The sequence below is a fragment of the Chrysochloris asiatica genome, unplaced genomic scaffold, assembly GCF_000296735.1.
Source record: "Chrysochloris asiatica unplaced genomic scaffold, ChrAsi1.0 scaffold00017, whole genome shotgun sequence".
Lineage (NCBI taxonomy): Eukaryota > Metazoa > Chordata > Mammalia > Afrosoricida > Chrysochloridae > Chrysochloris > Chrysochloris asiatica.
In genome coordinates this window covers 6,360,044-6,383,904 of record NW_006408535.1, presented here as the reverse complement: position 1 = coordinate 6,383,904, position 23,861 = coordinate 6,360,044, and the positions used below count along the sequence as shown (strand labels likewise).

The 23,861-nt window shown below is 36.3% G+C and overlaps 1 protein-coding gene across 1 annotated transcript in view; it reads left to right on the top strand.

Moving 5' to 3' along the window:
- CTAGE5 (CTAGE family, member 5) overlaps positions 1-23,728 on the top strand; it is a 94,834-nt gene extending 71,106 nt beyond the window's left edge. Inside the window, 6 exon segments of the mRNA XM_006878201.1 lie at positions 396-524; positions 4,516-4,671; positions 9,539-9,649; positions 21,779-21,837; positions 22,689-22,917; positions 23,589-23,728. Of these exon segments, the coding sequence (XP_006878263.1) occupies positions 396-524; positions 4,516-4,671; positions 9,539-9,649; positions 21,779-21,837; positions 22,689-22,917; positions 23,589-23,728 (824 nt within the window).
- The last annotated feature ends 133 nt before the right edge of the window (positions 23,729-23,861 follow it).

Here is a 23,861-nt window from a genome sequence, read left to right as displayed (position 1 = left end):
CATGTTACAGCCCTCACCAGTTGAAATTATCTGGAAGCATTCTGCCATAAAACACAAGGCAAAACAAACCTCATTCCCCCAAATCTTATAACTCCAAAATATTACCAGTGTACTGATGTTTAATTTTGTATGGTTATTTGAGTCATTAATTACCAAGAGGATCTGTTTTATTTACTATGATGTTCATTAGGTAGATAAACTTTAAAAACATAGGGTTTTATATTTAATTCTAGCCCATATTAGCAAATGCAAGGCATAGTTAGTGTTCTCGCATAAATTTTAAAACTTAAATTGGCAATAGGATGACCTGATGGGAATTGTTGAAATGAGATTCTAACTCTACAGTATAGCAAACTGAAACTATGAACTTAAATATGCTGTTTTAATTATTCCAGAGCATTCCCCATATGGTCCCTCACCATTGGGTCGGCCTTCATCTGAAACGAGAGATTTTCTCTCCCCTCCAACTTTGTTGGAGGGTCCTCTCAGACTTTCACCTTTGATTCCAGGGGGAGGAGGAAGAGGTATATTGTTTAAACATCTTTATTACTCTACATTTCTTCCTTTCTTCATATTTCATCTCAACTTATTTTTTAAATGATCTGTAAAAGAAATCTTTGGAAAATACAGGCATTCCTTGTACTTATTACTGGTTATATTTTTTAAAAAGGAGCTCTGTGACATCTAATTTTAATATACTTTTCTAAATTCTGCTATAATAATTACATTTTGATCAAGTTTAATACATATCTTTTTAAACCATGTTTTTGACTTTAAAAAGCTATTATGTAAACTTTATAAAGTACATATAAAACTTAACACTATCACCTAGCATCAAATTATATTATGATAAAACATTATTATAAGGTAGACTTTTAAATCTTTGCTTCATTACCATGATCTCTTTATTGTAGAAAATCAGAAAGTAAATTAAAGTCATGACATTCAGTGAGGCTTTTGTGGGCAGAGTTTTGATAGGCCCTTTTTAAGGAGACTAAATTTTGCTGGTATTTTGAAACATTGATTCAAGGTTACCTACTTTTTACACCCATATATGTTTTTGAGAATTTCTATAGCTACTGTAGACCTGGTGTTTTTCCGATGTCTTTGAAAACTTCTGTGCTCTGTAGTTTTCCCCTTTGGTGCTCTTATCATACTTTACTTTGTCATGTAACTTTAAAGTTTTCCCTTGAATAGTGATAAAATTAAAAGTTCACAGAGCCATACTTACTCCAAAATCTTCAAAATCCAAGTCTTTGTTTTTCAATTCCAAGTTTGTGTTTTATAACAGTTAATCATTCTTCACTAGTAAAGTGGCCCCATCCTCCTTTTTTATCAATGATTTTAACAGATTAAATCTGAAGACTATAGATAGGAATATAAAGTGATGAGACTAAATAAAATCACCAAACTAAACCCAATATACCAAAGCTTGTACGCGCATATAGATATTACTTACCAAAATAGTCTCTCAGGGAACTCTATGTATTTCCCTATTCAACCTGCCATTTTTCTAAATAAACATTTTTGAAACTCTCTGGAATTGTTTTCAAAGAATGTAAGAGAATCAGTGTCCTATTTTTTGGTGTTAGAATAGTCTCCCTTTGTCCATTGCTATTTGTAAACCTCTTTCCCCAGGTCTGCTTCCCAGTCTCCCTGCATATTGGACCAACAGCCTGATGACATTTCAGAGAGGATTTTTGCTTGTATTTGCATTGAACCCAGAGCTCATAGGAAAAGGGATTGATACTTGAATACCTAGGAGAGCTTTGCACTGAGCACGTTAGGAAGCAGACTAATTTTGCAGTTCCCAGGTCTGCTGTAAGTTCCTGAAGTCCATTTTTTTTTCCTACACATTTTTCACCTTGAATTATATTGTGCTGTGGATTAATGCACTGGACTGCAAAGTTGTTTGAACCACAAAGTTGGTTGGTTAAGTTCTCCAGCCGCTTCTCAGAAATCCTATACAGGGTTACTATGGGTCGGACTGACTCGATGGCACCTCAACAACAACATAGTAAGAAACATATTTTATATTGTGTCATATTTATATATATGCCAGGAATCCTGTGTGGTGCTGTAGGATAAGCACTGGACCACAAGGTCAGTTTAACCATAAAGTTGTTTGTTGTTGTTATGTGCGTGGAGTCAGTTCTGACTCGTAGCAATCCTGTACAGGGTTTCTGAGGATGTAAATCTTTATGGAAGCAGAAAGCCTCATCTTTCTCCTGTGAAACAGCTGGTAGTTTTGAACTGCTGACCGTGAGATTAGCAGGTAGGAGACAAACTCACCAGCTGCTCTTCGTAAACCCTATGCTGGGTCGCTATGAGTCAGACCTGAATCGATGGCACTTAACAACAACATATATGACAATATAAATACAAGTATAACTGAAACTAACTATGTAACATAGGGCTACTGCCTGCTTGATGCTTTCTGATATTTTCTATTCAGTTCTATTTCATTTCATTAAAAAAAACACAAAACAACAAAAAAAACGAATACTGATTATAAGTTAATTTTATGCACCACAAATGCAGAGCTAGCAGTTTGAAAAACAGTACTCTAGAAATAAGATTGTAATTCACTAACCTGCAAATATGAATCATTCGATGTTGAATCAGTTAAGTCCAAGGATTGCTTGTAGTCGATTGAATATTTGAACTGAGTTAAAATTACCTTTAATTTCTCCTCTCCTATTTAAATTATTTTCCTCTCCTACTTACTTTCAATATACAGTGTGTTTAGATTATTTGCAAGGTTGTTTTACTATTTTTTAGAGCTGTTTTTGCTTCAGAAGTTTTAGGTAAGTTATTGACAAGTATTAAAAAGTTGCTTTGAACTGAAAGTTTCTATGACCACCAAAGGTGAAGAGTGCTCTTTCTCGTCCTTCCATTTATTATCGTTTACATTTTTAAAAATTGAATGAGATATATGTTGAATATAAGGAAAAATGTTTTTTAGAGTAAATCGAACGTAACTTTTGGTATGATTGAATAGTTTAAATCTTTAGCATTTTCAGGTCTGTAATTTCTACTTGGCCCTCTTGATGTAAGCAGTCAGGAGAAAGCCTTTGAATGTCTCCTTTAAAGCTCTGTGGTTTGCTCCAGATGACTTCAGCCTTATTAGCTCTGACACATTTCTTAATTTAAATTTTTGCGTTCCCAGCTTTCTGTTTCTAATGAACTGAGAAGTAAAGGAGTGAACAAGCTAAAAGGAAGGATAACTGATAGTTGACCTTCTGGCGTAAAATAGTCGGTTGACCTCCTGACTCTACCAAAGGGAGTGGGTGGAAATTTTTTTTTAAAGATTACTATATATTTAAAAATGAGTGTTTATACTGATTTGTACAAGTTACTAAGAAAGGATCAAATTAATTTTGGTCTTCTCTTTTAAAGGTACTGAATTATGAGAAGCATTTTAGAAAGACTTCTATTGAAAAATATTTTTAAAGTTATTCCTTGAAAGGAATAAGCTTTTTTTTTATATATTTTTTCCTGAACAATATAATTTTGAGCAGACCTCATTCTCCCCTCAATGATAGATAAATAAGCTATTAGTATATTGTTTTATTGAAATTTTAGAATAATTTTTAAAATCAAGTTACTGTCTTTTATGTGCTCATAAGAAGGGAATTTAAAATAATTCACTTGTTTTATAATGTAGGGCTACTAGATGAATGTTACCTGGTTTAAAGTTTTTATTTCAACAATGCTTTAACTGTTTTTGAAACTCTTGTTTTAGACTTGCCTTCAGACTTTGTGAGCTCTTCCTTTGAGGTGAATTGACATTTAGAAATTGCGAAAAGCCGTATATTTGTAGAGCATATTTTATCTGATGGGCATAAAGTGTATGATCGCATTGGTTAAAATTATTTGGGACAGACATTTAGAGTTATGTTACAGCATTGAGACTCAGTTTATTGTATGGTTTTTAAGTTAATCTGAGGATTTTTCCAAAAGAATTGTTATAAAAAATACTTTACTAGTAACAGAATTATTGAAATAGGTATATAGTCCTTAAGCTGATTGTTTTAAAGGAATCATTCTCTTTTTGATAAAGAATATTAGAATATCAGTGTAAGTAGCAAATGCCTCATTTTATAATGATCGTATCTGGCATAGAAATAATTTACGTCTTCTCTTATTTTTCAGACTTATTGTTTGTAGTTTACCATTTAACCACTGTTTTTATGTTTAAATATAGTTGCTGTTTATAAAAAACAAGTAGTCAATGATTATGATAGCATTTAAAATAAGATTCTTATGCTCTTGATAAAATTATTTTCCCCTTGTCCTAGAAATGACTTTGGTAGATAGAGGTATCCGTTTGTTGTCTTTTAGAGACGCCTTTGCTTTCACTCTTTAAAAAATGTTTGAATTTTATTTGTTTATAGGCCTCGTTGTTGTTGTTGTTGTTATGTGCCGTGAAGTTGGTTCCGACTCATAGCAATAGGCCTCACAGTAATTAAAATTTTAGATAAAACAGAATTGTATGTATTTTTCTTTAATTAGGCTCAAGAGGACCAGGAAATCCTCTGGACCATCAAATTACCTACGAAAGAGGAGAAACAAACTATGACAAGTTACGTGGTCCTCACAGAGCGCCCTCTGACCCTGGATCTCTGTCCCCTCCATGGGAACAGGAACGTAGAATGATACCTCCACCAGGTTTGTAAAAGTGTATTTATATTTGAAAGGCAGCCAGTATGTGGACATACAGGAATCAACGAAAATAGTACAGGTGTACCTTGTCATAAGAAAACTATGATAAATGTTGATGCTTTGTGCTGTTGAATTGATTATGGCTTATAGTGACTCTATATGACATGTAGAGTTCTGGTGTGGCACTGTGGGCTAATGTGTCAGACTGCAGAGTCGCTTGAACTGCAAGGTTGGTGGTTCAAGCTCACCAGCTACTCCTTGGAAGCTGTATATGGGGTCACTGTGGGTTGGAATCGACTCAACGGCACTTAGCAACAACAACATATGATATATATTGTTTTTGTTATTGTTAAATACTATAAAATCTGTTCCAACTCATAGTGACTCTGTATAGGGTTTCTGAGTAGCTGCTGGTAGGTTTGAACTGCCGGCCATGTGGTTTGCAGAAAACAACAAAACACAAATTTCTAAATGAAATAATTAGGGGTAATTGTTCCCATACAAAAGGCTGTTTTTGCCCCCAAATGGATTGTTTTAAACATTCATTTAAAACTCTTAGCACATTCATTTAAAACTCTTAGCTGTGATAAATATAATGAGTAATAAACTGCAGCTCTCATCTCAAGAGACTGAGTTTATTGCAAAACTTTGAAGGAAGTCATGTATCTTTATCAGTATAGAGGGACTTTTCCTTAAAGAATTCACAAGTTATTAGTACCAGGAATCTCTGCCATAGTCTTTGCCTTTCTTCCCAAAATATGATCTAGTGTCTAAGGAACTTGGGAAAAAATATACAGATACTTGGATTCATCTTAGACAAGACCTTCTGAACATGAACTCTGGAGGTGAATTCTCTGTTTCTAATAAAAACTTCTTAGAAGACTCTGAAAATTAGCTAAATTTTAAAATCATCAATTTGATCAAAGCCCTCACTACATGGACAAGGAATTTGAGTTCCAAAGACATTTGTTGACATTCTTAAGATAAAACAGCTAAGTGAATAACTTAGAATGAAATCCAGATTCCCAGCTCCTAGACTAGTACTCTTTTTTCTATTATAAGTTCTTTCCATTATGAATTTATTGTGGTTCTTTCATAAAATTAGGAATTATTTTTTATTTTGTTTAAGAATTGCCTGAAATCCATAATATTCAGACCTTTCAATACTGTCTCTTACAATGCTTCAGTCTCTTCGTTTTGTTTCCAATTTGTTTTTTCTTTCCAATTTGTTTTTTGATTGAGCAATTTCTACTGATCTAAAATCAAGTATAAGGAGCTCTGGTAGCATAGTGGTTATGAATCGGCTGTGAACCTTAAGGTCAGCAGTTTGAAACTACCAGCTCCGTGGGAGAAAGATAAGGCTTTCTGTTCCTGTAAAGATTTACAGTCTTGGAAACCCTGTACAGGGTCGCTATGGGTAGGAACCGATTCAACAGCACTTAACAAAAACAACATAATCAAGTGTGGAGTCCTAATGTGCTGTAGGATCAGCACTGGATGGCTAATTGAAGTTTGGCTGTTCAGGCTCACCACTAGCTGCTTCTCAGAAACCCTATGCAGGATCGCTATGAGTTGGAACTGACTTGATGGCGCTTAATAACAAATAGCAGTATTCAGCTACATTGACTTTTCCCTGTGTCATCTCTAATCTGCTATTAAGCCCACCCAATAAATGTTTTACTTTAGCTATTTTATTTTTCAGTTTTAGAATTTCCATTTGGTTCTCTCTCTCTCTCTCTTTTTTTTTTTTTTAATAGTTTTATTTCTTTGCTGAGATTTCTTACCATTTTATTCTTCTGGAGAATTTTTAAAAACTCATTTTTAAGTGCTATTGAGTTAGTTCCAACTTATCAAGACCCTGTATAAAGTTTCTAAAGAACCATTTGGTGGGTTTGAAGTGCCCAACTTTGGTTAGTAAGTAGTCCAATGCTTATCCTACACTACCACACCAGGACTCCAATGTAATAATAGCTGTTGTAAATCCTATTTGATAATTCCAATATCTAGATTCTCTTGCAGTTGGCCTCTCTATTGATAATCTTTTTAACTGAGAATGGGACATTTTCCTATTTCTTGGTATATCAATTTTGCATTATATCATGGGTACTGTGTAGATTCTGAATTCTGTTATATTCCTCTGAAGAGTATTGTGGATTTTGTTTTAGAAGATAGCCTGGTAAGAGTCAAATGGTTAACTTTTTTCCTCTTGTCATGGGCAGCAGCTCAGATACCAGTTTTAGCCTTAGCGGAAAACTCTGTGATGCTGTAGGATAAGCACTGAACGATAATTGCAAGGTCGACAGTTCAAACCCACCGGCCCTTCCTTAGAAGCCCTATACAGGGTCATTATGAGTCAGAACTGTCTTGATGGCACTTAACAACAACAACTACAACAACTCTTTAAAGTTGCCTCATAAGTGGGTAGCTTCTCAGGGGTCAGCTATAGACTTGAGCAGAGTTTATTCACATTATTTTGGATTCACTTCTTTGGTTTTCTACTTTTGATGTTCTCCATTCTCACTGTTTTGACTCTGCCTTCTGGTTCTTTAGCCAGAAAGGTGGCTTTTATTCTGTCAGTGTTTTAGCTTTTCTGTGCTATACCTCAGTCGTAGTTTGCCATTAGGCTAAACAACAACAATAAGTAATTCACTCAGGGCTAGTCTTTTTTCCAAGTTTCTAGTCTTTTTCCAAATCTACCTGCTTTTCTTCATTCTTCATTTGTTCATGGTTCTGAGTTTTGAGGTAATTATTTTTTGTATATTGTTTAGAGTTTATAGTTATTATCTTGGAGTGTCAGTCTGTTAGGAGTTTATTCTGCCATACTAGAAGTGGAATCTGATATCCCTAATATTCAAAGGTCAAACAAGACTTAAAATTTGTGAAATTCTAAACTGAGAAGTCTTTATATCAGTTAGTTTATCTGTTCTCTAGAGAGTGTCTCCAAACTCTGTACTTGATCCATTTGGTTTGACACAGGGGTAACCTGTGCAATTATATATATAATTTCAATGGAGTAGACAAGAGTAATTTTGCAGACACAGCAGAGAAATGTTGGATACTATTCTAAACTTGGAGCCCTGGTGTAGCCCTGTGGGTTAATGTGCTGGACTGTAAGGTCGGCTTGAATTGCAAAGTCAACAGTTCAAGCTCACCAGCTGCTCCTCAGAAACCCTATGCAGGGTCACTATGAGTTGGAACCAAATCCATAACACTTAACAACAACAACAATTCAGAACTTTATGACTGATTGAATAGGGTTAAATGACTGCAGAGGCTCTAGCTTGAGTTGTTGTTATTAAGTACTGTCGAGTCGGTCTGGACTTATTGCAGTCGATACTATATAGAGTTTTCAAGGAGAGGTTGGTGGGTTTAACAGTCCAGTGCTTATCTAATATCGTCATACCAGGACTCTGCATTAACTCTTAGCCCACTGTAAAATTACAAAACTATTTTATATTTGCCTTTGATACATCTCCAACTCATTTAAATACTCACTGGACAGACTTTAGGGTGGTGTTGTTAAGTGTCACTGAGTGGGTTCTGACTAATAGCAATCCTGTATAGGGTTTCCAAGGAGTGGCTGGTGAGTTTGAAGTGCCAACCTTGCAGCTCAAACTGACCTTGCGGTCTCTAGTGCATTATCCTATAGCACCACACCAGGACTTTAGGTAGATTCATTTATTTTGCATTACATTTAGCTGATAGGTAAATTGGAGTCCTGGTGTGGCGCTGTGGGTTAATGTGCCAGACTGCAAAGCCATTTGAACTGCAAGGTCAGCAGCTCAAACTCACCAGCTGCTCCTCAGAAACCCTATACAGGGTCACTATAAGTTGGAATTGACTCCACAGCACTTAACAACAACAACAATTGGTAAATTAGAGCAAGGAATGCGGGGTCCTAAGTTTTTATATCTTAGTGTTTTGCACAGTGTTGAGCAAATCATTTTACCCGTCTTTGTTTTATTATCACCAAATGCAGGCTTCTATAAAACAGAGATGGTAATATTATTCTAAAGTAACTTCCCTCTCCTTACCCCTCTACATACACCATTTTTTAGTTTGAATTATTGGAACTCATGAAGTGTCCTGCTTAGCACTAATCCTTGTGTCTTTATAATTTTTCTTAAATTTTGAAATACAAATATTTGTGATGTTAAAAAATAATACAGTAACAAAATAAACTTCTAAAGAATAGCTGTATTCTGTAGTTCGAGGCTTACTTGTCATTTAGCCCTGTTTAGCATATGCTGTTGTTGAATTATTTTTGCCAACTCAAGTCAATAGAAATCTAAAAAAATTGAAGGCAGTCTTTGGGAAGACAAGCCATCCCTCTGCCTGCAGTATTTCCAATATACAGTAAACTTTGCTTGCTTTACCATTAAAAAAAAAATTCTGAAAAATTGCTGTCAGAGTAAGGAAAACATATATGCTTAATAGATGCCTGGTGTGGCACTGTAGGATAAGCACAAGACCACAAGGTTGGTTTGAACCACAAAGTTGGCTCTTTGAACTCACCAGCCACTCTTCAGAAACCCTAGACATGGTCACTATGAGTCGGAACCAATTCGATAGCACTTAACAGTGTATCAGATATACTGGAGACGGAGGGATGGCTTGTCCTCTAAAGATTGCCTTCAATTTTTAAAATTTCTGTTGACTTAAGATGCGATATTAGAAATGAGTTTAATTATCTGTAATTCTGTAATTTTTAATTACATGTTCTTACACTGTTAGAAATTTCGAAGAGGGAAAATTTACCAAAACTTTTGGGTCAAAATATTTTTAGAAATGAGAATATATTATATATGACTTAAGTAAACTTGTTTTTATTTTTGAAATATTAATGAAGATATTTTAAAAACTTGTTTTATAGGTCAGCCATATCCTGATCCATCACTTTACCAACAAAGGCAAGACATATTTTATTCCAACTCTGGTAGACTCGCTGGACCAGCAGAGCGCAGGCCTTCTTTGGACATACCAAGTAAGAAACAAGTTTTCTGTATGTGTGTTTTTAATATTGATAGCATACTTAGAGAACTGGAAGTTGAATAAAGAACTAATGAAATTGCTTTCTTGTAACTCTTAAGGCAAAATCTATTTCCTGAAAGCTTCCTGGTTTTATTTTTTTTTGTCATGTTGTGCATAGTTTATGAATATACTGTGATGATTGACCTGAACTTCATGATAATGTGTTTACTATGTATGAACCTAGATAGTAAGCTTTACTGTGTTCCAGGATTAATTTTCTATCTCTTTCAGTCCACCTGTTTAGTAGTCAGGGGAATTGCCAAGCAAATGAATGAATATATGCAAATTCATCAGAAAAATAATTTGGGAGCATACTTTGTTGATTATGTAATTGGTTACCTTGTTTAAACTGTATTGTTGTTGTTGTTAAGTACCGTGGAGTTGGTTCTGACTCACAGTGACCCTGCACAGGGTTTCTGAGGCTGTAAATCTTTACGGGAGCAGAAAGCCTTATCTTTCTCCCACAGAACAGCTGGTAGTTTCAAATTGGCTGAGCTTTAGGCACTCTTTTACTTCAGCCAACTCACAGCACCCCACTAGGAAACTGGTATCCAATGTATCAATCTAAGTGCTTAACATTAAGAAAATAAAAAGATAACCTCTACTCTTACTGTAGACTTGTCTGTTTCTTTCCTCAATTCTATTAGAGTTTAGTTTGTGGATTTTGATGCTCTTTATTTGGAAGCATATATATTTATCTTGGATATGTTCTCTTGTTCAGTTGACCCTTTAATCATGAGACAGTATCCTTCTTTGTTTCTTATGCTGGTTTTTGCTGTAAAGTTTTTTCATTGCCACCTGTGCTCGTTTTTGATTGCCATTAGCTTGATAATCAAGCTAAGTTTAATCTGTTTGTTTCTGTGTGTAAGCTGTGTCTCTTGTAGATAGAATATGGATGGATCCTGTTTTCTTATCCATTCTGGTATTATCCAACTCTTACTGGTGCATTTAATCCATTAACATTCAGCATAATTATCAGCAGGTATTAATTGAGTTCATTTATTATGCTATGCTGTGCTATTTTCTTCTTTTTGGTACTGCTGGTTTCTTAGTTTCACATGCTTTCCTTTGCTGAGTTCATTTTTTGTGTGTGCTTATTCTTTTCAATTTTTTCATTGGTTTAATGTTTGCAAAATCTTCATGTATTTTCCTTTTCTTAATTTGATGTTAAGGTATATTAAGCTTCTTTGAGGTTATACTGTAATTTATTAATTTCTTCCATATTTTCAGATAGTCTCTTTTATCTTTAAACATAATTGATCTCCTTGTCACCTAGAATAATCTTTAACTATACTTTTGCCTCCCTTTGCTTTGTAGTTTTCCTTATCATAGACTGACATCTCTGATTCCTTATTTTCAGTTCTGTGGTTTTTTGTAACTCTGGATACTTACATATCTGGATTGTATTCTTGGTGGTTTGCTTTTTATGTCAATCTCTGGTTGTTGTCCGCTGTTGTTGGTTCTCAGTCCAAAGGACTCCATTTAGATATTTTTTGTAAATTTGACTTGGTTTTTGCAAAGTCCTTTAATTTATGTTTATCTGGAACTGTTCCAACTTCACCCTCATATTTAAGGGAAAGCTTTGCTGTGTGTATGATTCTTGATTCTTGATTGGCAGCTTTTTTCGTTGACAATTTTGTATAAGTCTCCCTATCACCTTCTTTTTTTTTTTTTTTTTTTTTTTTTTTGAAAAAATTTATGTTTAGAAATTGCCAGCTGAACTAATTTTTGTTGTTGTTGTTGTTAAGTACTGTGGAGTCGGTTCTGACTTGTAGTGACCCTGCACAGGGTTTCCAAGGCTGCAGATCGTTACAGGAGCAGAAAGCCTCATCTTTCTCCTGCAGAACAGCTGATAGTTTCGAACTGCCGACCTAGAGGTTAGCAGTCCAATTTGTAATCACTACACTGCCAGAACTTCTTGAATTCATTTTAGGTGATCCCAATTTTGTTGGCAATACCCAAAGCATCATTTTGAGGAGTCAGTCAAATGTATGCCTTCTTATCTCCATCAGACCTGATCAGCTTGTTGACCTTGACTACATCACTGTCATAGAGCTTCTTCACAGCCTGTTTGATTTGGTGCTAGTTGGCTGTGACATCTATAGTGAACACAAGTGTGTTGTTATCATCAGTCTTCTTCATGACTAACTTCAGTAGTCAGAGGGAATTTCATGATTGCATAGTAGTCAAGCTTGTTTCTTCTGGGGACACTCTTAGGATATTTGGGCTGCCTTTGGGGCCTCAGTGTTGTGGGCTGCCGGAAGGTGGGTGACATGTGGATTTTTTTTTTTTTTTTTTCGGCTGTGGATGCCTTTCAACCTGGCCTTCAGTGTCTTTGCTTTGGCTTCAGTTTTGGGCAGGACAGGGGATTCCATCTTCACTTTGGGTTCCATCTTTGTAAAAACTCGCCATTGCCTTCTTGTCTGCCTGGTTTCTGCTGAGAAATCAGAGCTTAATCATACTGGTTTTCCTTTGTAGGTAACTTTTTGTTTTTCCTGAGGTGTTTTCAGGATTCTTACCTTGTCTTTGATTATGCAGAGTTTGATTATGATGTCTTAGTGATCTTCTTTTGAGGGGGCTATCCTATTTGTGTTCATTCAGCTTCTTGAATACTTATTGTCTCATCTTTAATGATGTTAGGAAATATTCTTCCAGAAGCTCTTTGACTATCTTTTCTATGCTTTCGTCTTTTCCTGTTCCTGGAATTCTGATCACCTGTAGATTATATTTCTCTTCATGTTGTCCCGCATGAATCTTAGGCTTTATTCAGGTATTTTCTGATTGCTCTTCCAGCTTACTAGACTTGAGGAATTTATCTTCAAGCTCAATAATTCAGGCTTCCATTGATTCATATCACTCCTTTGCCCTTTCAGTGTATTGTCCATTTCTGATACCTTAGTATTAGATTTCTGTTTGCAGGTTTTGTATTGTCTCCAATCCTTTATCTGTTTTGTTTTATTATTCCTGTAACACTTTTCTGAATTCATCCCTGTTTTCCTTGACCTTTCTGTCAATATCATGGAGGTACCCAAATATCATTTTCCCAAATTCTTTTTCAGGTAATTCAATGACTATTTTTCCTCAAAAACATTTTCTAGGTCTGCCTCTTGGTTGGTTGTTTGAACTACACTGCCTTGTTTCTTTATATGAACAGACATTTTCTGTTCCTTTTGAGGCATTGTGGTGGTGTTGTATTTGTATTGTTTTTTTTTTTTGTATCTTGGTATACTCTTAGACACTCACCAGCTGCCTCTTGTTGAGTGTGATCAAGAGATGAGCTTGTGTGTTGTTCTCTGTTATTTGTTCACTTCAGTTTTGGGTTGGATTTAGCTGATGGTGGTGGTTGTTGTTTATCTGGTACATAGAAGTTGGTATTGACTTTAGTCCAGTTGGTGGGGTTGTAGAGGACTGTGTCTGGGCTTTATGGCCATAGTTGCTGAGACAAGAAGAGAGAACACTTACACAAGTAGAAGAAAAACAAAACAAAAAACAGCAAACAACACCAGAAAATCAGTAATGAAGAAAGAAGAAAAACAAAAATTGGCTACTGCTTTTCTCTCCACCAGTAAGTGGAATGCCTCTGAACCACTTCCTAGCCTTTTTCTTTCACTGCCACCAGAGAACCTTTAAGATGGTCCCACTGTGCCTCACAGACCTGCACATGTAATCAGTTTTTTTTTCTCTCTTTTCTTCCCTTTTTTCCCCCCTTGTCTCTATTCCATTTGTCTGTGCAGCCACTTCTTCTAGTGAGAGTTAGCCCAGGGCTGGCCCGGGGGCCTACTTTGTAAATTATGAGGAGGGTCTACCTGAGCAGGTCTCCTGCATCTGCCTCCTCCCCTTTCAGTAGTGCTCACAACCTCCTGGTTTGAGGGTTCTGCCCACTGCAAAACGAGACCTTCCCTGGGGATGTATACTGTTGGAAGCAGTTCTTGCCTCTGGTCACCAGGGGAATGTGAGGAACCAGAGAGGAAAAGGAAACAAAAATAACAACTTTGTCTCTGTGAATCACAGGTAGCTTTCTGAAACCAAATTTATTTTATCTCTTAAGTTACTCACTCATGCTTAGGGTATTTGCAGTAGGTACCGTAGGACGCCACTAATCAGAAGTACCTTCTTTTCTTGCTACCTCTGCTCAACTCTCTTTCCCAGTAAGCACTCAGTCCACTTACTTATGCCTTTATCAGAAACTCAGAGTTCCAGGATCACCTGGTTTAATGTACCCTTGCTGCATTGGGCCTGCACAGCCTTTCTGCTTACTCCACTGTCTTGCTGTACCTCACTTCTACCTTGACTTCTCCACCTCCACCTCACTTCTACCTTGTCAAGTTGGCACGTTTTGTGAAATATCTTTTTATCTCATATTAAAATTGCAGCTTTAATATGGAAATACTGCATAATACATGTGATATACAAAATATGTGTTAATCTACTCTTTGTGTTATTAATAATTAGGCTTCCAGTCCACATATAACTCTGATTCCAGCTATTAGTAGTTTAAGTTCTAGGGGAATCAGAAGTTATATGCTTAATTTAAAAAGGTATTTTATGAAAAGTTCAAGCTTTTTTCACCTACTGGCATAACTACAGCTTCATGAATTTCCTTTTCTTTTGTAACAGTCATCTTTATGCTGGATTCATTTGTCTTTAAATGGCAGGCAACTCTGTTCAACCTTTTCCTGTAATGTCATGCTTTTTCTCTGCTTCTGGGGAGCACTTACAGCATCACTGGTGGCACCTCACATAGGTCTTACAGTGTTGTTTATAGTTTATTGTACTGCACTAAATATGTTGAAAAATAAGTGAGAACAATGAGAGATCACTTTTTACTGCAATACGCAATTTACTAGAGAGACAAATTATTCAAGTGGAGCTGATCAGCATCACACAGTGTTTTAAAAAGCATCTGTATATAAGTGGAGCTGCAGTAAGTCCCATGTTGTTCAAGGAGCTGCATATCTAACTTAATCTATAGGGATGGCTATTATTTCTCCAGGAGAGAAAGAGAATAGAATAGGGCCAAGAATGGAGCTCTGAGGACATCATCATTTAAAGAAGATTAGGGGAAGTGGAAGAAGGCCTAGTAGCATAGAGAGCTGGTAACCACAAAGGTCAGCAGTTCAAATCCACCAGCTACTTTGTGGATGAAATTTAAGGCTTTATGTTCTAGTAAAGATTTACAGCCTGGACTCCCAGAAAGATGGCAGACTAGACAGATGAATTACAGGGACCCTCTACAACAAAGATAAAAGACATAAAATAAAACAGACAAAGTTGAAATATCCAGCACCCTGACCTTGAGAAGAAATGTTAGATCGATGGAGTGTTTGCTGGTCAGAGAGGCCAAGCAGGGACAGTGAGAAGAAGACTGGTGAATGACTGGCCAGACACAACTCCACCATTTTGTGAGCAGCTTTAGCAGCAAAGGAAGGCCTAGCAGAGCAGATACGTGTGGGCAATGTCAAAGGTACAATTTCTTCTTTTTCCCCATGCTCCCATAGCGACCAAAGGTGTGGCCAGCTCCCATTCTCATTCACCCCAATTGTAGACTCTGCTCTCCTGGAGTGTAGAGCAACCTGGTTTGGAGCTCTCCTGGTTCAGAGCTACCATGCCACTGTGAGGTGGAGGCCAGCTACACAACTTTGGTGCCTGGATTCAGGTGGGCACAGCTCAAGACCTACAAAACCCTTAGAACCACCAGACCAGCATTTAACCAGTTACTCTTCCCCTAGCTTCTCTGTGGTCCTGACAAGACACTGAAGCCAGCTCCATCAAGGGCGCCCACGTAATACTTCTGGATTGAGTGTCTTGAACACAGATAATACCGAGGCTAATAGGAACTCCATCTAGGACTAGGAACTCTGCTGTCACATCTCATCCACAATCACCGTGTGAGCTCCTTGATTTACAGGAGCCCCAGGGAGATTTTGCCCCTCTGGATCCAATGACTGCACTGCTTGTTTTTACAAATGCAATAACCCCATAATGCTCCAGAGACAATAAACAATTTTAGCTCATACGAAGAAATGAGAGAATGGCTCAAATAAATGACTAAGATGCAGAGACAGAAAACATTTCTGAAGAAAAGATAATAGATCTAACTGAAAAAATAATTCAAGAGATTGATAATTAGGTACCATTAAAGCATCAATAGGAAGATTGTGGAAAGCAAGGAAAACATAATAAACATTTTAGAAGAATTAAGGAAAAAAACTACAAGAACAAACAGACAAAATATATACAGATGTTAAATCAATACAAAACCTGCAATTAGAAATCCAGAAGATTAATACTGAGATCTCAGAAATAACTAATACATTCAAAGGGCAAAGAAGTAGATGCAAAACAATGGAAACCTGAATTAGTGAGCTTGAAGATTAATTTCTCTCCACACTAATATCCTAAAACAGTAAGAAAAAAGAATGAAAAAAATCTGAAGAAAGCCTAAAAGTTATGTGGGACACCATGAAGAGGAACAAGTTATAAGTGGAGTTCCAGAACAGGAAGAGACAAGCACAAGGAAAATTGTCAAAAAGTTGTTGGAAGAAAAGTTACCTAACATCATGTAAGACAAGAAGATAAGCATACAAAAAGCTGAGTTAACCCCAAATAGGATATATCCCAAAAGAAAATTATTAGACAAAATCATAATAAAACTTTTCAAAATCAAAGATTAGGAAAGAAACCTGGGAGAAGCTCAGGAGGAATGGAAAGTTACCTAAAAAGGAGAACCAGTAAGACTAAACCCAGATTTCTCAGCAGAAATCATGAAGGCAAAAAGGTGCAATGAAATGATATATATAAATCTCTGAAAGCAAAAGATTACCAACCAAGAATCATATACCCAGCAAAGCTGTCCCTCAAAAATTATGGCAAAATTAGGAAATTTCCTGATAAACGGAAATTAAAGGAACCTGTAGTGACTGAACCAACTTTGCAAAAAATGTTTAAGGGTGTTCTTTTGGACTGAGAACCAACAACAGCAGACAACAACCTGAGATTATACTGTTCATGACAACACCACCCAAAACTTAATCCAAATATACAAGTATTCACAGTAAAACAAATCTATAAAACTGAAAATAGGGAACCAGAGATATCAATATATAATGAAATTAACTACAAAGCAAAAGAGGGATTAATGTAGATTCAAAACTTCTAAATGGCAAGGACATCAAGTAGATTTCAAGATAAAGTAGACTGTTTTAAGCAGGTAAAAAAAAAATTAATTTACAGGGTAAATACACTTGCACAGCAAAATAAAAAAGAGGAAAATCAGATTTATAAATATAAACACTACAGAAATGGAATAAAAAATTCAGCAGCACTACCAAAAACACACAGAAAAATGATATCAATTCATACCTATTGATAATTACACTGATTATAAATGGATTAAAGGTACCAGTCAAGAGACCTAAAGACCAGAATGGATTAGAAAGCAGAATCCTTCAACATGCTGTCTACAAGAGACATATTGAAAAAATAGAGACAGCCTAAATGCCCATCAACAGAAGGTTAAATAAACTTTGGTACATACACACAATGGAATATTACAAAACTTTGAAGAATAATGATGAATTTGTGAAACCTCATAACATGGTTGAACCTGAAGGACATTATACTTAGTGAAATGAATCAATCACAAAAGGACTAACATTGTGTGAGACCAAAAAGTTAAAACAATGTATTTTCTTCATAAAAGAAACAATCTATCATAGTTACCGGGGAGAGATATATGGAAAATTATTCATGGGCTAAAAGGTTTGTTGTTGTTGTTATGTGCCTTGGAGTCGGTTCCAACTCATAGCAACCCTGCATAGGGTTTCCGAGGCTGTAAATCTTTACTGGAGTAGAAAGCCTCATCTTTCTCCCACAGAACAGCTGGTAGTTTCAAACTGCTGACCGTGAGTTTAGCATCCCGATTCGTAACCACTGTGCTACCAGAGCTCTTTGAGCTTGAAGGTACACACATATTAACATGGGTGACAGGGCAGGCAATATACAACAAGAGGGAGGTAGCAGAGGAAAAATGAAGGTAGGGGCAGACACGGGAAGGAAGGGAATATTTAAAGTGAATAAAGGTAAATGCTGTTAACTCTTTATACAGTAGATTACAACCATGTAGTGATGCAAAATGTGTGGTTTGTTGAATGTAAAACTGATGATCTGCTCTGTAAACCTTCACTCAATTCACAATAAAGAGTTTTTCTAAAAACTGTACAGCCTTGGAAATCCTATAAAGGGTCTTTATGAGTCAGAACCAACTCAACAGCAATGCAGCAGCAGGAGCAGGCGGGGGAGTACAAGAATTTAGGAAAATAGAAGGAAGAAAATCTGATGGCTGAGAGCATTTTTCTGTTCAGCTCTTTTGCCTCCTTATTTTTTCCATTTGCTTTAGCATCTGTATGCTGGAGAGCAAGTTTCAGAGTCTCTTCTGACATCCATTTTGGTCTTTTCCTTTTTTCTTGGTTCTTAATGACCTTTTGCTTTCTTTCTGTATGATTTTCTTGATGTCATCCCACAACTTCTTGTCTTTGGTTGTTAGTGTCTATTGCATCAAATTTATTCTTGAGATGATCTCTAAATTCATTTATATGTTCAAGGTCGAATTTTGGCTCTTGTAGATTTGTTTTAATTTTCTTAAGCTTCAGCTCTGTGCTTGCATATGAGCTTGATGGTTTGTTCCATAATATGTTCTTTGCTTGTATTTGTCTAATGACACTGAACTTTTCATCGTCTCTTTTCACAGATATAGCCAATTTGATTTCTCTGTATTATCTCTGGTGAAGTCTATGTATATAATAATCTTTTATGTAGTCTGAAAAAGATGATTGCATTGAAGTCACTGGTCTTGCAAAATCCTATCATGTGATCTCCAATGTTGTTTGTATCACCAAGGCCATATTTTCCAACTACTGATCGTTCCTCTTTGTTTCTAACATTCACATACCTATCACCAGTAGTTATCAATACACCTTGATTGCATGTTTGATCAATTTCAGACTGCAGAAGTTGGTGGAATTCTTTAATTTTGTTATCACTGGCTTTAGTAGCTAGTGCATAAATTTAAAATAATAGTAATATTGATAGGTCTTATTTGTAGGCTATTATCCTATCATAGGCAGCATTATATTTCCTCATAGATCTTGAAATGCTCTTTTTTGATGATGAAATTGGTGTCATTCCTTAATTTTTCATTCCCAGCATAGTAAACAATATGATTATTTGATTGAAAATGATCAATACCAGTTCATTTCATCTCACTGATGCCTAAGATGTTGATATCTATGCATTCCATTTCATTTTGACAACTTCCAATTTTCCTGGATTCATACTTCATATAATCCATGTTCTGATTATTAACAGATGTAGTTGGGAGATACTTGCTAAAATAGGTCTAGTAGAAAGGGAAAAGAAAGCTGACAGAGATAGGAAGGTCCACGAGAAGACTGGAGAAGAGGAATTCTGAGCACAAGGCCAGAGTCATAGATTGGCTAGAAAGAGCCTTTTCTGTAAACAGGTGGTGGTGGTTATGTGCTGTGGACTTGGCTCTGACTCATAGCGACCTTATACAGAGTTTCTGAGACTATAAATCCTTATGGGAGTAGAAAACCTCATCTTTCTCCCATGGAACAGCTGGTAGTTTCGAACTGCTGCCTGAATCGTAACCATTACACTACCAGAGCTCCTTAAATACTGCTTAGAGGGATATATTTGCAGAAAGTCTAAGTGGCTGGCATAGTAAGTTTGAAGAGAATGAGCCTTTTAGTTAGAAACTGTTGAGAGGAAAATTGGCTTACATACAGAGGGAAGCCAGGCAGTGTTCACCTGACGATCTGTCATCCTGGAGTGGTACCAGCCACTGGCTCTGCTGTGTTTTCACCCCAGACTCTGCTCAGCAGCACAGGTACAGACAAAGTGGAAAGAGACAGTTGGAACAATCTAGGGTTGAGATGTTGTCAAAGAGATGTGAAAAAATGACCAATAGAGGTAGGATATTAATGACTGACTGAAGTGATGAACTTTGAAGTATAGTTTGTTAAGGAAATCCATGAAGTATGGAGGAAACTGACAGGTCAGAGGACTGGAGGCATCAGTGCAGTCCAAAGACAGGTGAAGTGGAGTAACTAAATGAGAATACTAGAAAGCAAAAGTAACTCTGATCAGAAAGGAATGTTTGAATTTATGTTGTCTGAGATCAAGCAGTTCTTGACAGTAAAGCCCAGAACACATATTTAGAAACAGTAGCCAAATTTAAGTTGGTAGTCTATGTTATCTGATGGAAGAATAAGGAAGAAAGGAAGTAAGTACGGAGAAAAGAAAGGAAAGGAGGTAGAGGGTTGCTACCTTCCAGTAACAGGTATTTTTTTATGATGCTGCTGCAGCTTGATTGCCAAAGAGCTAGCTGGGGAAATCACTGCCACGTGCCTTTGTAGAACCCTTATTAGGCTATTATTCAGTGCTGGTGAATCAGTTCCAACTCCTAGCGAGACCCTGTGCTCCAAAGAATGAAACACTGTGCTAGCTTCACCATGTTTTAGCTCATTGTTGCTGCCATTGTGTCAGCTCATTGGGGTCTTCTTTTTAGTTGACCATCTGCTTTACCAAACATGTCCTTCTCCATGGACTACTCTCTCATGATAACCTGTCTAGTATGAGAGATGAACTTTTGCCTTCCTAGGTCCTAAGGAGCATTCTGGCTGTATTTCTTCCAACACACATTTGTTTGATCTTCTGGCAGTCCATTGTACTTTCAATAGTTTTTATCAGTGAAATAAAAAACCCACTAACATTGAATCAGTTCTGATTCACAGGGACCCATTGTAGGGTTTCCAAGTCTGTGTCTTTATGGAAGCAGAAAACCTAATCTTTCTCCCGAGGAGCAACTGGTAGATTCTAGTTGCTGACCTTACAGTTAGCAGTCCAATGTGTAACCCACTTCTCCACCATAACTCAAATGCATCAATTATTTATTATCCATTCTTATTTATTCATTGTCCAACTTTCACATGCATATAATTTGATTGAAAGTACCATAGCTTGGGTAAGGCACACCTTAGTCCTCAAATTGGTATCTTTGTGCTTGAACAGCTTCAGGAGGTCTTTTGCTGCAGATTTGCCTAATGTAGTATGTCATTTGTTTTGTTGGCTGCTGCTTCCATGCATGTTGATTCTGGATTCAAGTAAAATAGTCTTTGACAGGTTCAGTCTTTTCTCTGTATGTCATGATATTTATGGGCCCAGTTGTAAGGATTTGCATTTTCTTTGCTTTTGAGGTACAATCCATACTGAAGACTGTATTCTTTGATTTTTATCAATAAGTACTTCAAGTCATCTTCACTTCAAGCAAGTAAAGTTATATCATTTGCATATTGAAGATTGTTAATGAACCTTCCTCTAATTCTGATGTCACATCCTTCTTTGTAGAATCCAGGTTTTCAGGTTATTTGTTCAGCATATAGACTGAATAAGTATGGTGAAAAGTTACAACCCTGGTACATACCTTTCTTGCATGTGGTATCCCCTTGTTGTTGTTCTTTTTGAACAACTGCTTCTTGGTCTATGTACAGATTCTTCATGAGCACAATAAAGTGTTCTAGGATTCCCAGTCCTCATAATGTTATTCATAATTTGTTATGATCCACACAGTTGATTATCTTTGCATAATCGATAAAGTATAAATAAACATCTTTCTGGTACTCTCTGCCCTCAGATAAGGTTCATTTGAAGTGAATCACCTCTCCTTCCTAGTCTGTCTTAGTTTCAAAGTTCAGCTGAAAGAAACCTGCCCACCATGGTGACCCTGCTGGTATTTGAAATGTTGGAGCCATAGATTCCAGCATCAAAGCAAGACACAAGCCACCATAGTACAGCAAACTGACAGATAAATAGTAGTAATACAGAAGTCCTAGTCTCCCAAAGTTTCCAGGGACCTCATGCTGTTCTTGTGGCCTTAGTACAGGATGCTGGTGGCAAGCTGGTTTATGTGAAGACAAGGGAAGTTGGAAAATACAAATTTCCTTGGTGACTTGGAGATATTCCAAGAATAGAGTGATTAATTATATTTTCATCTAACTTGTAGATGGACCAGTATCTTCAGAAACAGCATCCAGTAAAAATAATCCCAAAGATGAGCTTAGTGTAAGTATTGAAAGTGAAATTTTATTCATGCATTGAAGAGCCTTGTAATTTCTTGATTTACTGGAATAGAAATTTAGATAAATGTAGATTTTAATATAAAAGTGCTTCTCTCGCTCTCTCTTTTTTTAAACAAATGTACTTCCAGTTTAACATTATAGTTGTTTCTTTTCTGGATTGTAACATTTTAATATTTGGTTGTTGTTGTTGTTGTTGTTAAGTGCCGTCGAGTCGGTTCCGACCCATAGCGACCCTGTACAGGGTTTCCGAGGGTGTAAATCCTTACGGGAGTAGAAAGCCTCATCTTTCTCCCGCGGAGCAGCTGGTAGTTTCGAACCTCTGACCTTAAGGTTCGCAGCCCGATTCGTAACCACTACGCTACCAGAGCTCCTTAATAGAGTGTAATTTGTAGGTTAAGGGTTTTGAGTTAGTTTAAATAAGAATATGGATTTTCTTCTTGGATTTTTAAGTATTTAAAAAAGTGCATTTTTTTTACTGCTTTGTAATCTTGATTTTGATTGCCTTGAAAATAAAAACATAGGCATGTTATATTTTTTTGTCTTCAGTATATGGTTGATAAAAGAATATATATTTTGTTACTCTTGGACTGTAAGTTTTATCTTTAGCCATAATATTACTTATTAATGAAAATTGCTTTCTATTAAGTTAAAATATTTTTGATAACTAAAAGCTACCCAATAGGTTAATATGGAAAACTGTTTAAATCTTTCTATGGAGTCTTTTAAGACTATTTTCTACCAAGGTGCCAAGGCTTCTTCAAAACCTAAAATTCTTAGAAAAACTCTTCTGGATTTTACAGATTTCAGTAACTGCCATGTGTCAATTTGTTATAGAATTCAAACGTGCATGATCCATCGCTCTCTGCCGAAAATAAAGCAGTTGGACCTAGGTTTGTTCCTCCACCTCCAGTCAGAGGTTTATTGTACCCAGTGGACCCAAGAGGATTTTTCATGAGAAGAGGACTTCCTGTTCCTCCACCTCCTCCAGGAAGCATGTATGGAGCTCCCCGAGATGATTTTTCGCCAAGGGATTCCCCTGGCCCGCCACAGCCTCCAGTAGCAAGTATGCTGGTTTATGTGTGTGTATTTTAAAGTTTAATGTGTATTTAACAGAGTAAATCAGGGATACTATCTTTTTACCTAGTAAGACAGTAGAAGAAAAAAAAAGTTTCACATGTTCTGTGAGTATACTTTTACTTTATTTACCATCCTGGGAAGGATGAGACTCAACCTGATCTATTTTATTTGTGTATTTTAGTAGTCAAAAAATAACTTAGTTAATGTTAAGACTAAATTTGTTTGGTATTTTATAGATACTAATTACTGTGGCATTTGGCAAAAAGAGTTGTATTTAAGTTGGCCTTAAAATTACTGGCTAAAGTATATATGAGGTAGTTTTGCATAAGCAGTTGCCATGTGGTTCTACTAAATCCAAACTTAAAATGTATTTGGTGTGTTTGTTGAATTTATTGAAATTCTTTCACAGTTTCACATAAGAAAAAATAAACAGTTTATTTCTTTTATACTTATACATTGCCATTTAGTACTATAGGTTTTTAAAGGATAAATATATGGTATATTATACTCAAGATTGTATACATTGTTCAGATAATTATAATGGTGTCTGTTTTGAGCATAAAGAAAGGTATTGGAAGTTATAAGCTAATGATTTATGAGGATTGCAGTACAGTTGCTTAAAGTTAAAAAATGTCTTTTATCCATGTCTTTGAACAGTGGGAAACATCAATGCACCAAGAGCTTTTCCTTACTGTCCCCCAAGAACTGGATTTTACCCTCCACCTTCACATCCTGAATTCTCTACGGGGTTGATTTCACTTCCAAACAAGAATCCAGAAGAGCCACAAGAAACTTGAAAATTTTTCGGTCTGTGTTCAAAAGTGATTTTGACACATCTAATTTTTACTTTAAGTAACGGCTGTTACTTCAATGATAATAAGCTTCGGACTGAAGCTTAATGAAATGATCAGTCTCAGGATAGTATTTTGT